This window comes from Alnus glutinosa, chromosome 1 (assembly GCF_958979055.1).
Source record: "Alnus glutinosa chromosome 1, dhAlnGlut1.1, whole genome shotgun sequence".
In the NCBI taxonomy this organism is placed as follows: Eukaryota; Viridiplantae; Streptophyta; class Magnoliopsida; order Fagales; family Betulaceae; genus Alnus; species Alnus glutinosa.
Window position 1 is genome coordinate 37278385 of NC_084886.1, and position 12918 is coordinate 37291302.

General features: G+C 39.6%; 1 protein-coding gene across 2 annotated transcripts in view; it reads left to right on the plus strand.

The window, feature by feature from the left end:
• The first annotated feature begins 463 nt into the window (after positions 1 to 463).
• The window catches only part of LOC133879922 (uncharacterized), a 33258-nt gene continuing 20803 nt past the window's right edge, over positions 464 to 12918 (plus strand). The window contains exons 1-5 of one of the 2 annotated variants that reach the window (XM_062318739.1): positions 464 to 761; positions 895 to 1037; positions 1755 to 2115; positions 2425 to 2579; positions 2885 to 3124. In XM_062318739.1, the coding sequence (XP_062174723.1) occupies positions 1022 to 1037; positions 1755 to 2115; positions 2425 to 2579; positions 2885 to 3124 (772 nt within the window). In that variant the 5' untranslated portion in view covers positions 464 to 761; positions 895 to 1021. The remainder of the gene's footprint in view (positions 762 to 894; positions 1038 to 1754; positions 2116 to 2424; positions 2580 to 2884; positions 3125 to 12918) is intronic. The other variant, XM_062318747.1, reaches the window with a different exon arrangement.

Here is a 12918-nt window from a genome sequence, read left to right on the forward strand (position 1 = left end):
AGAAAAATCCCCCAAGAAGTTTTCTCTTAGTTTTGGTTTCTTTTTGGTTTGTTGTACTTTAAAAAAAAAAGAAAAAGAAAAAAAAGAGAAAAAGAGAAGTCCTTTCACTATTTTTTTTTTAAGGGACTTTCACTATTTCATAGCATACACACACTAGTAGTTATTCACAAAATATTTTTTAAAATAAAAGTATTACTAAATAATTTGATAAAACAAGTCACTCCAAAGCGAGTACGAGAAGGACATGTTACTATTAACACTACAAATGACTGAACGTCGTCGTTTGACAACTGTGGCGTCAATGCACGCGACCTTAACTCGCGTGCTGCACCGCCTGTAGATTAACGATATTTTGTCGTTCCAACATATTTAATTATTTATAATATTTAGTCTTTTTTCTTCCAAAGCATCTTCACAGGAAGCGTGGGCGTAAAGGTTTAAAACGCTTCGTTTTCACCTCCTTTCTGTTCGTTTCCTCCTCCAATTCTCTCTCTCTCTCTCTCTCTCTCTCTCTCTCTCTCCTGTGGAGTAGAAAATCCAAAGAACGAATCCTCACACGCAGAGCTCCCTCCAAGAATCTAAACAGTTGCTCGTCTGGGCGCGTGCCCCACACTCGCTAATCCCCTCTCTGATTTTAGTTTTTCTGAAGCCTCTCGATCCCCATTCACTGCCAATCCTTCAATCCTCGAATACACACGCACTACGCCGCCGAAACGCAAACGAAACTCGCAGTTTCGCCACCGAAACCAACTCCATTGAAGGTACCTATTTCCAGCGAAACATTTTTTTTTTTATCTTTTTCAAATTGACTAGTTCTTGAGATGTCAAATTTCAGTTTTTTGTTTGCTGGCGGTCTCTGTTTGATATTTGATGTTTTTGTGGCGGTGAATATAGAAATTGAAGTTAGGGTTTTTAGTTGTTGGTGCCGCAGAGAATGCACTATGAGTTCTGGGAGGTCAGGGTTTCGAAAGCGTAGGACAAAGTTTCGTGTTTTCTGGGACTGCCCGTTTGGTTAAGTTCTATGGAACATGCAAAAGGTAATTTGTATTAAGAGCTACGATTTTTTGCATTTTACATGTATCAATTGCTGGTTTAAAATACGTGACGTAAATTTAAGGCATCTTAACGTAATAATAAGTCGTAAAACTCATGGATTTGGGAACCAAAATCTGTATTAGATGAAATAATAGATAGTCCTTTCTGGTTTGGTAGACATTGCGAAAATTTAGAATGAAACTCAAGATTTTTCACAGAATTTTAATCAATCCAATGGTATTTTCAGTGGTTTGTTTAGCAAATTGTGTTATGGGGAGCCATACCGGGGGTGTCTGACAATTGATTCGGCATGCTCATTTATTGCTCGATTCGTTTAGATTTATTGTGACTGGCAATGTAAAAGCTTTTTCACGTAAAACAATTTATATGTGAAATATGCGTTTTTTTTTCCCCATAAGTACGTGTTATTCCAAATGTTCACCCCCTTATTCTCCTTCAGATGCAACTTTTCTTCTGAACTTAGTATGTAAAACAGTCAAATTCCTATTTATAGGGGACCATCTAATGTTCAATATTAATAAATTTCCCACTAGTCTCAAGAATTTTTTTAAAAAGAAAATACCCATTTGAAGAATACCTGAAAACAATTTGGCCAATTTAAAATCAATGACAAATATCTGGACATAATTAAGAATAATTGTATATGTTCTGACTGCATTTGATGTTTGTAAAGTGAATTCTTAGTTTATTTTTTCCAGGTTTTACAGGAGATATGGCTCTTAGGAAGTATGCCCCTTCTGGTGATGCACAGAAGGATATGAAACGTTTGAGATTTTCAATTAGGGAGCATGAAAATGCTCAAATTGCAGATCCAGAGACAAGTCATACTATGGAGCGTGATGTGGATGTTGACCTCAGAGAAGTTTATTTTCTTATCATGCATTTTCTCTCAGCTGGGCCATGTCATAGAACTTATGGACAACTATGGAATGAACTTCTTGAACATCAACTTTTACCTAGAAGATATCATGCTTGGTATGCAAGGAATGGAACACCTAGTGGGGATGAAAATGATGATGGCATGTCATTTCCATTAAGTTACACTATGTTGGTGGAGAGGTATGCAATACGTTTCTTGTCTTTCTCTTCTACAATTAGTCTGCTTTTGCTAAGTCTTATCAGTATTGGCTAAGTTGTGGGGTTACTGGGTAGTTGTTTTATAATTTCATTGTTATGCATGATGCCTAATGGTTAGTTGTGTTGACTATTTACGACATTTTGGGTTCCCTTCTATACCCTATTCTAGTACTCATGATGCTGGTTATGTTGTAATTAAGGGACAAATAAAGATCAGATTACTTCTTTTTGATATTTTCTTCCCTTAAAACTATTATGATTAATTTCATGTTATAATTTATACTTGTTTAGGTATCCTCATATTGAAAAGGATCACTTGGTAAAGCTTTTGAAGCAGTTGTTACTAAGTGTAGCTCCTCCATCACGCGGCATCTGTGGTGTAAATGCTCCAAATGCAGCCGATGTACCTACTATTCTCGGAAGGGGTTCATTTTCACTGTTAAGCTGTAGGTGACTTCATTTTAGCTTTAATGCAGTTTATAAATTGGCGTGTCATACTTATTAACACTTGAAGTTGGGACTTTTTTAATTGATTGAACCCTGAAATATCTATATATCTTATGGTCTTAACATAAAGTCACCATACTATTTTAATTTCTATCATTCATTCATTGGTGTATGAAAGTTTCGGCTGTTCTATTTTCCTCTTTCTTTTCTGCAAGTACTTCTGCCACATTTGCACCCCCCTTCCCTCCATGGTAAAGGTTGTTTTTACTTTGATAACTCATTCTGGATCTCTTATCTTTTCCAGATGATAGGGACAAAGGAAACAGTGAAGTCCAGCGCCCCCCTGCGTACATACGTTGGCCTCATATGAAAGCTGATCAGGTTCGTGGTCTAAGTTTGAGGGAAATTGGTGGTGGTTTCGCAAGACATTGTCGTGCACCATCTATTCGTGCGGCAAGTTATGCCATTGCAAAACCATCTACCATGGTACAGAAGATGCAAAATATCAAGAGGCTAAGGGGACATCGGAATGCCGTATATTGTGGTATGTCTTCTGCTCTTAGAATTATATTTAAAATTTAGATCCGTGTATATTATAGAATGATAATCAACAAACAGCATATAGAGATATTAAACTTGGTATCAAGTTGCTTCTGGTTCATGTATGTGCTCTCTCTCTATTTGTGCTGGATTCAATCTGCTGTATTATATCTGTTTGTGGAACTCATGCTCCCCTGTTCTCTTTGTTAAGCTTTATTACAGGGGAGACTGTTGGACTTGCCTTTCTTTTCTTTTTTTTCCCTGGTTCATCAGAACCGGTTTTGCTATTATAATCCTGTTAGTGATATATGACAGATTTAGGGTATCTTTTACATGTGATTTATAGCAGGCTTTAAGGTAGGTAAGTAATGGTGAGGGATATGCTGGTTTGTAGTTGGAATTTGGTGGAAAAGATATGGTTTGAAGGATGAAAAGGGGCTGTAACAATTAATCATAGGTTGCAGTAATTTACCTGCAGCGGCTCTTTGAAGGGTTTTGGGTTGGATTTGAAGGACTAATTGGTGGCTAAAGGTAATGAAAACTTGGGGGTTTTAGGGGTTCAAGTACAAGGGAATTAGGGGTTCAAGTACAAGGGAAAGGGTATGCTTTGTAGTTGCAATGAAGGTAGAAAAGAGGGAGTATGTTGCTGTTAAGGGCTCTGTGTAACAGTGTGCCAAAGGACAAGGAGAGAGAAAAAGAATAACAGTCTAGGCACTCTTGTTTCAAGACTCATTCAATATTCCATTAATTACGATTGAATTCTTTGAGTACAATGAAGCATATTTTTTGGATACATTGTTATTAGGGCGAGGACTTCTAATTGGACTACCAAATAAAATTGATGCGGAGAAGTTTTCCATCAGGACAGTCTTAGAAAAAAGGTCATATCTCGTGATTCTCGTGATTTTGACATTGGATGGAAGCAATCTTGGTGGTGCTGGAAAGCTGATTCAAAGGCCTACAAAGTCATGTTTCATGAAGTTTTGCTAATTCTAACGTTTATTGGGTCAAAACGGGCTGTGAAGAAAAGACTGAAGATTTTTGACTGAATAGTGCATTCCAAGTTAAGTTCGAACGAGAGATGAAATTTTTACTACTTTGAACTAGTAAACGGTCCAGTTCGAACAAGCAGTGGCAGATTTTTGTAAACCGAGTTTCTTTTAGTGTTTTATTAGGGTGGCAGTATAAATATATGTTATGGCAGTCTAGAGCCTCAGTTTTTTATGAGCTCTTTTGTATTTTTGATCAGTTATTAGTGGGAAACACTTTGAGAATTTTTTATTTATTTATTTCTTTTCCTACCCTACCTCGAATCCTTGATTGACTATTGGTTGTGGGGAGAATTGTTTTTTTTTTTTTTGTGATAAGTAAAGTATATTGAAAAAGCGCAAAGGGGCGCAACCCATAGTACATAGGACGTATACATGAGGCCCTTAATTCAAAGAAAAAAGAGAGCACCTATCTATGAATTCAAAATAAGAACACTCATGTATAAACTGAATTTTCTCTCTCCACATAAACAACTTTTGTGGCATCATTTTCTTCAAGTTCATCAAATCAGTTTCACAATCTTCAAAACAACGTGCATTTCGTTCCCTCCATACACATCACATCAAACATAGTGGAGCCATGTGCCAAATCGGTATCAAAGTCCGATTACCCTTTTGCCCCCTCCAACTTCCCAAAATATCTTTCACCGATCGCGGCATTACCCACTCCACCCCAAACATTTGCAGAATCGTCCTCCACATTTCTATAGCAACCATACAATGTAGAAACAAATGGTAAATAAACTCTTCAGAATTCTTACACATATAGCACAATTCCATCACAATAATGTTTCTTTTTCGTAAATTATTCAAAGTTAAGATTTTCCCTAAAGTTGCCGTCCACACAAAGAATGCCACTCTCGGGGGAACTTTAACTTTGCAAATACTTTTCCACGGAAAAGAAGACTGATAGGACTAGATAAAACCTTATAGTAAGACTTTACCTGAAAAGATTTCTTTCGCGCTAGAATCCAACACATTTTATCCTCTCCCTCACTTCTAACTTTAAGATTATACAACATCTCAAAAAATCTACTAACCCCTTCCACCTCCCAATCATGAACTGGGCGAGAAAACAAAATATTCCACAGAATTGTGCCATTTTGTCTCTGCATATTCTCCTCCACCCAGGCATCCTTGCCTCTAGCAATGAGAAACAATTCTGGAAAAAGAGTCTTCAAAAGAATCTCCCCACACCACACATCATGCCAAAATAGAACTTTCGAACCATTCCCGATCTAATATCTCACATGAGCTGCAAAAGCATCCCATCCCCTCCTAATACTCTTCCAAACTCCGAACCCAAAAGAACCCCCAACCTTCTTAGAGCACCAACCACCCCCCATACTTCCATATTTGGAATCCACCACTTTTCTCCACAGAGCATCCCTCTCCAAAGCATATCTCCATAACTATTTACCCATCAAAGCTTTATTGAACATAACCATAACCATATTTCTCACTCCTAGTCCCCCCGAAACCTTTGAAGAACAAATCGTATGCCAATTAATCAAATGAAATTTAAATTCGTCTCCAATACCACCCCAAAGGAAGTCTCTCTGAAGTTTTTCCAAACGATTTGCCACTCCCACTGGAATAGGGAAGAGAGACAAAAAATACGTAGGTAAACTTGAAAGAGTACTATTAATCAAAGTTAACCTCCCACCCTTAGATAAATACAACCTCTTCCACCCCGCTAATCTTGCTTCCATCTTCTCAATAACGCTATTCCACATATGAGCGTTTTTATACTTAGCACCCAATGGCATACCCAAATATTTTAACGGAAGTGAGGCCACACCACACCCAAGAATACTAGCCAACTCCTCCACATCCCCTACCTCACCTATCGGAACCATCTCAGATTTAGACAAATTAATTCTCAAGCCTGAAGCTGCTTCAAAACAAAGCAGCAAACACCTCAAGTCTCGGATTTGGTCAGCAATAGGATCACAAAAGATCAAGGTATCATCTGCAAATAAAAGATGGGATACCATCATAGCATCTTGCATACTCGATCCCACTGAGAACCCCGATAGGCGCCCACTATCCACCGTCGCATATATCATCCGACTGAAAGCCTCTATCACCAACACAAACGAAAGCGGAGACAAAGGATCCTCTTGTCGAAGACCCCGTGAGCTACGAAAAAACCTTGAAGGCGGACCCATTGATATTTATGGAAAAACAAACAGTAGAAATACAATGAGCAATCCAGCCACATCATCTCTCCCCAAAACCGCATCTCTTCAAGACATAAAGCAGAAACTCCCAACTTACATTATCATACGCCTTCTCCAAATCCTATTTACAAATAATGCCCGGAGTTCTAGATCGAATCCTGCCATCCACGCACTCATTTGCCACAAAAATAGAATCCAATATTTGCCTCCCCTTGATAAAAGCAGTCTGAGAATGGGAAACAACCTTCCCCAACACCGAATTCAACCTATTTGTCAGGACCTTTGAGATGATTTTGTACATTCCACCTATTAAACTGATAGGTCGAAAATCCTTGATATCCACCGCTCCAGCTTTCTTTGGAATCAGCTACACAAAAGTAGCGTTAAGGCTCTTTTCGAACTTTCCACTGGTTTGAAACTCCTTTAACACCGCAATAATATAAGTCTTCAAGATCTCCCAACACTTCTGAAAAAATGCCATAGTAAAACCATCAGGCCCAGGAGGCTTATCGCCTTTGAAATTCTGAATTACCGCCCAAATTTCATCTTCCTTAAACTCACGTTCCATCCATGTTCTATCCTCTTCATCAATGGAAAGAAAAGATAAATCATCTGCCCTTGGTCTCCACTGATATTGCTCACAATACAACTTTTTGTAGAACTCCACAATATGATCTTGGATAACTGTCCTATCATTAGTCAATTGTCCATCCACCACTAGAGCCTCAATCGTATTATGTCTTCTATGAGAGTTAGCCAGCCGGTGGAAGAATTTGGTATTACTGTCACCCTCTTTTAACCACAATGCCCTAGATTTCTATCTCTAACTCATTTCTTCAAGAAGAACATGCCGCTCTAAGTTTCTAGAAAACTCCTCTCTCTTGAACTTTTCTTCATCAGATAACGGCCTATCCTCTGCGATCAAATCCAGCTCACACAGACCCTTTTCCAGTTTCTTTTTCTGAACCCCTACATTCCCAAACACCTCCTCATTCCATTGTTTAAGATCAGTTTTCAATGCTTTTAACTTACTGGCAAACACAAAGCTAGACGTACCTTCATACATATAAGATCCCCACCATCTCTTCACCTGCTCCTCAAAACCTTCCGCTTGCAACCACATATTTTCAAATTTAAACGACCCCCTAGCACTTCTCCCGACTCCACAATCCAAAAGCAGAGGATAATGATCCGAAAGAATACGAGGTAGACGTCTTTGCGACACATTTGGAAAATATTCCTCCCATTCTGTAGATAGCAAAAATCGATCAATTCTGGACCAAGATCGGCAATTTGACCAAGTGGATCTCCCCCCAACCAAAGGAATATCGATGAGACCTGTTCAAAAATAAATTCAGAAAACTCAACCATAGCCTGAGATGATCTCACTTCCCCTCCTCTTTCGCTCGGAGACCGAACGATGTTAAAATCCCCCCCCATACACCAAGGCATCTCCCAAATATTTCTCAAACCTGCCAATTCATCCCAAAGCCCTCTCCTATCACCATCATCATTAGGTCCATAAACACCCGCAAAACCCCAATCAAAATTTATTGACACACTACAGAATGCACAAGCTACCACATACCTCCCCACATATTCTTCAATCTTCTCAACGACTCTTCTATCCCACATTAACAAGATGCCTCCTGAAGCCCCTCTAGAACCCAAATACACCCAATCCACATAAACACAGCCCCAAACACTATAGACCACCTCCGTACTAATTACCTCCATTTTTGTCTCTTGTAAGCACACAATATCTGCCTTCCATTCCCTTAACAACCCCCTAATCTTCGTTCTTTTCTCGAGCTCATTCATGCCTCGTACATTCTATGAAATTATCTTTGGTTTCAACATTAACAATTGCCAACCCTCCCCTTCCTAGTCAACCTAGACGATTGACCTCCTTTCCCATCATAATTCACCGAACATTCTAACCTCTTCACTTCACGTTGTCCACGATTCCCAAATTTAGCCCTCAAATTATTGTCGTGCCTCACCCTATCGGAATACCGATGTGCTTCAATATCATTGAACAAATCCATCAACTTATCTTCAAAGCCTGGACAAGAAATTCCTTCAACTTCACAAAAACCTCTAACTCTCTCAATCACCCATTCTGTGGACATAGGGTCATCTCCTAGGTGTTCCTCCAAAACTACCAACGGTTGTATATCCAGCATCTCACTTCCCCCAATAACATCATCTGCCCGGGTCACCAAAGCTAAAATATTATCTCCCTCACCCTCCTCCCGTAATTCATTTTCACACCCTAATTCAGCCACTTCCCCACTAATTCCCTGCACTTTTAATCCCTTGCTCGGGGATTCTATCTCTCCCAAACCAAAATCAATTTCTGCCTTCCTCGGACTCTCACTCTCTTGATCACCCGCATCCCTATCCTCTTCTACACCAACACTCAAAACAGAAACCAGCTGGTACTTACCCGCAACGCCAGTCTCACCTCCATCGTGAATCTGCTCCTCCAACTTCACTATTTTTGCCACTCCAGGACTTGTACATAAGGAATCATGGTTCTCATGCGGTATAATCTCCTCTCTGGCCTTCCTCACACCCCCAGTGACACCATCGATACCCTCTGATTCAGCCCAATTTTTCTCCATTATCTTCACCTGGCGCACAACACTATTCCCCAACATTTCTGACCCGGTATCGGTAAGCTCTAGTTCGGGAACCACCTCCAGCGTCGTCATCGGCGTCTTCTGACCTTGCTCGATAGTTTCAGCCAACGTCTTAGTCGTCACTCCAGTCTGGACCATCTGCCTGGGCTGAATCTGTCGACTATAAGTTATCACCGAACTTCCACAGTTCTCCTGGTGGATTATTTCTTTTCCTTTAGCCTTGATCACATTCTGATCCTACTTCTTAAGACCCAATCCTTCCGGACCCACTTCGTTGTCTGTTTGACCTTGTCTTGGGCTTTCGTTAGGCTTGGCCTCATCCCTCAACAGGCCCAATTCAAGTAAACCTAGCCATCTAGTAGCTTCTTCTCGAATAGAGACCAGCATTTGTTTAAAATTTGCCAGCTGTAGTTGCCTCTCCACAGAGCCGTTTAACATGAATTGCGCTCCAGCAATCTCAATGCGATCTCCTCCCGCCATATCCGTCGCCTTCTTTTCCGTTCTTGCCAAAATCGACATGGGTTGCTCTCCGGAAGTTCTCAAAGTGTCCTTGCTTGATTCTCTGTTTTCCAGCTCACTGCCTTGCCCTACCAGCACCGCCGCAAATGTTCGACCGTCATGGATCGCCGGCTTCGTCACCCTCGTCGGGGCAATTGGTAACTTTCCACCTATTTGCCCCCAGCAGCTTTCTTCTCAAAATATTTCTCTAACTTCCTCAATTGTGCAAGACAATTGGCCCGGCCGCTACCTTCTCGTCCCTCTAGTAAAATCACACACGTTCGTCGACCACCATAGACATATTCTGACAGCTCCAAAAATCTTCCATGAGCATTTCCTCTCCGTTGCAGGATATGCACCATAGAACCCACCCGGAAAGTCCTGCAAAAGTCTCTATCTCCCTGCCCTACCTCAATTCCTCCATTGATCTCCTAAACCATCCTAAACTTAACTTATTCAAGAACACTGCCCTGAAGAGACCTTTACTCCTCTCTGCTAACCTTATGCCATCCCCAACACTAAACTCAGATCGAATCTTGAAGGATTTTGCCTCAACATAGAAAAATCCGACATAACCCATGGTAAAATCTGAATAAAACTCCTACACTACACTCCTCACGCGCTTCCCCAGCTTCTCACGCGCCTCCCCAGCTTATCTCTTATCTATCTATTATAGAGTTTGAATTCTAAGATAACTGAACCTTATCTAGCTTAACACTAGAGTTTGAGTAGAAGTTGATTTCCTATGGAGCCGCATAAGACTCACACTAGAGTTTGAGTAGAAGTAGAATTGTGATTCTTGTCTTTATTAATTTTGCAATCCACAACGCCGCACTGAATCAATTGGTATCAGAGTGTAGGTGCGTTGCATCAGTTGTTATCAAAGCTCAGCAACTTTCATGCCATGGCGTGAAGAGGACACGTCGGAGGAAACAAATATTCAAGCCTTCGTGTTGTGCAAGAGTGCGAAGAGAAAACACGTGATGAACAACTGGTGATTCGTTTGGAGCAACACATGGAGGCATGGTTTGTTGATTGGTTAGAGCGATTTGAAGAGCAAATCAGAGCCTTATATGAGCAATTTGCCGCCATGGGAGGCCTAAAAGTGGTCGTCACCATCATGATGAGCAATTGACGGCATGGGCGCAACGCATGGAGTAGTTGATTGCAGATTGGTTTGAGCAACATCGAGCACAAGATGACACTCGAGTTGCTGCACTAGCTGCACAATTTGCCACCATGGTCATTGCTGTTAACCAAATTCGGGTTTTGTGGAAGAGGACGATGAATCTATTATTAATTAGGTGTGAATTCAACGAAGTGAGGTGAGGTTTGATGTGCGGAGTCCGTAGTGTCCTTCACTGTTGTTCGCGAATCTCAAATCCATCCATTGAATCCATCTAATGTAGAGGAGGACGATGAGTTTGTTGATGAGGAGTTCCAACATTAAGATGTTGACAAATCCTTCACAATGGTTAGTTGATTGGAATTCTCTACCAAATTATGATATCGATGTCGATGATGAAGATCTTGTGGTAAGTTCTTTGTCATATGATCAATGAGGTGAGTCCTTTCGTTAACACAGAAGAATTTTTCGATGAGAATGATATATATCGTGTTTGATGAACGTCCCATAGATGAAGAATTGGAGTTGGGTGTTGAAGAAGTTAGTTTTGTGGACTTTCTTGGAATTGACAATATTTTATGAAATTCTCTTGATAATGGTTTGATGATTTCTATACGGTGGAGAATTTTATTTTTAAAGGGAAAGAAATAGTTGATCCATTCTGGGAGATTTTCATGGCGCATGAATGAGAGAAGATAAATGACGGGCATGTGAAGAATGAAGTATCTCAGTATGGCGTGAAGAATTTCCAAGTTGTTAAACGAAGTCTTGTGGTGATTGGTTATGTGTTATTTCTTTTTGGGAATCAAATTGTTTTGATCTTGAGGAGGATGAGATGAAAGGAATTGATTGGATATCCGAAGGATCGAGGCAAGGACCATTGAAATTTGAGGACGAATTCTATCTAACCTGGGGAGGATGATGCATGGCAGTTTTTCATCAGACCAGTTGTAGGAAAAGGTCATATCTTGTGATTCTGATATCGGATGGAGGTAGTCTTGGTGGCGTTGGAAAACTGAGTCAAAGGCCTACAAAGTCATGTTTCATGAAGTTTTGCTAATTCCAACGTTTATTGGGTCAAAACGGGCTGCAAAGAGAAGACTGAAAAAGCTTGACAGAATAGTGCATTCGAACTTGAGTTCAAACAAGCTTTGGCAAAAAGGCGCGTTCCAAGTTGAATTTGAACGAGACTTGGAATGAGAGATGAAATTTGAGCTGGTAAATAGTCCAGTTCGAACGAGCTACAGCAAATTTTTGTGAACCAACTTTCTTTTAGTGTTTTATTAGGGTTAGGAGTCTAGGTAGTATAAATATATGAATGAGAGATGAAATTTGAGCTAGTAAATAGTCTAGTTTGAGCGAGCTACGGCAAATTTTTGTGAACCAACTGTCTTTCAGTGTTTTATTAGGGTTAGGAGTTTAGGTAGTATAAATATATGTTATGGCTGTCTAGAGCCTCGGTTTTTTATGAGCTTTTAATTTGTGTATTTTTAATCAATTATCAATGGGAAACACTTTGAGAGGTTTTCTTTTCTATCCCACCTCGAATCCTTGATTGACTCTTGGTTTTAGGAAGAATTGTAATTCTTTTGTGTTATTTTTGCAAACCTACTATGCCTCATTGCATTAAAAAAAAAAAAAAATGTAGTAAGATCCAATAAAAGACTATCTTGGACTCATCACTTAATAACTCTTAGAAAGTTCTAGACCCGACTCAATTACCAAAATACCCTTAATCGAAGTAGTTGCAAAATATTCATGTCTAGCACTCATTAGAGATCTGCTCACAGCTTATGAAACAATAGCCTAAACAAAAACTTTCTTAACCCTAGACTCCTAATGGCTCAACTCCATATAAGAATTGAGACATTTTGATGTTGTACGTCAGCCATAAAATAAATCTTGCATATGAAACAATAGCCCCAAAAAAAAACTATCTTTACCCTAGACTCCTAATGGCTTGACTCCATATAAGAATTGACACATTTTGATGTTGTACTTGAGCCATAAAATAAATCTTTGAATCATACAAATTGTGAAGTAAAAGCAAATCAATTTTCATGGCCGCATTATATTGGTTGTTTAATATGACTTTAAAATTGAAGCTGAACCACTTTTATATTTTCCTTCTGCCTGCAATGTTTTAGAACTCCATTTTGATTAAAATTTCCGAAATGATAATGAAATTGTACTTTTATACTGGATATTTTAACTCCATAATGTTAAACATGGCGCATATTTCCTTCTCGTGAAGGAATATTCATTAAAAAGTTCTACCTTGGTGGGCAACGTAAGCT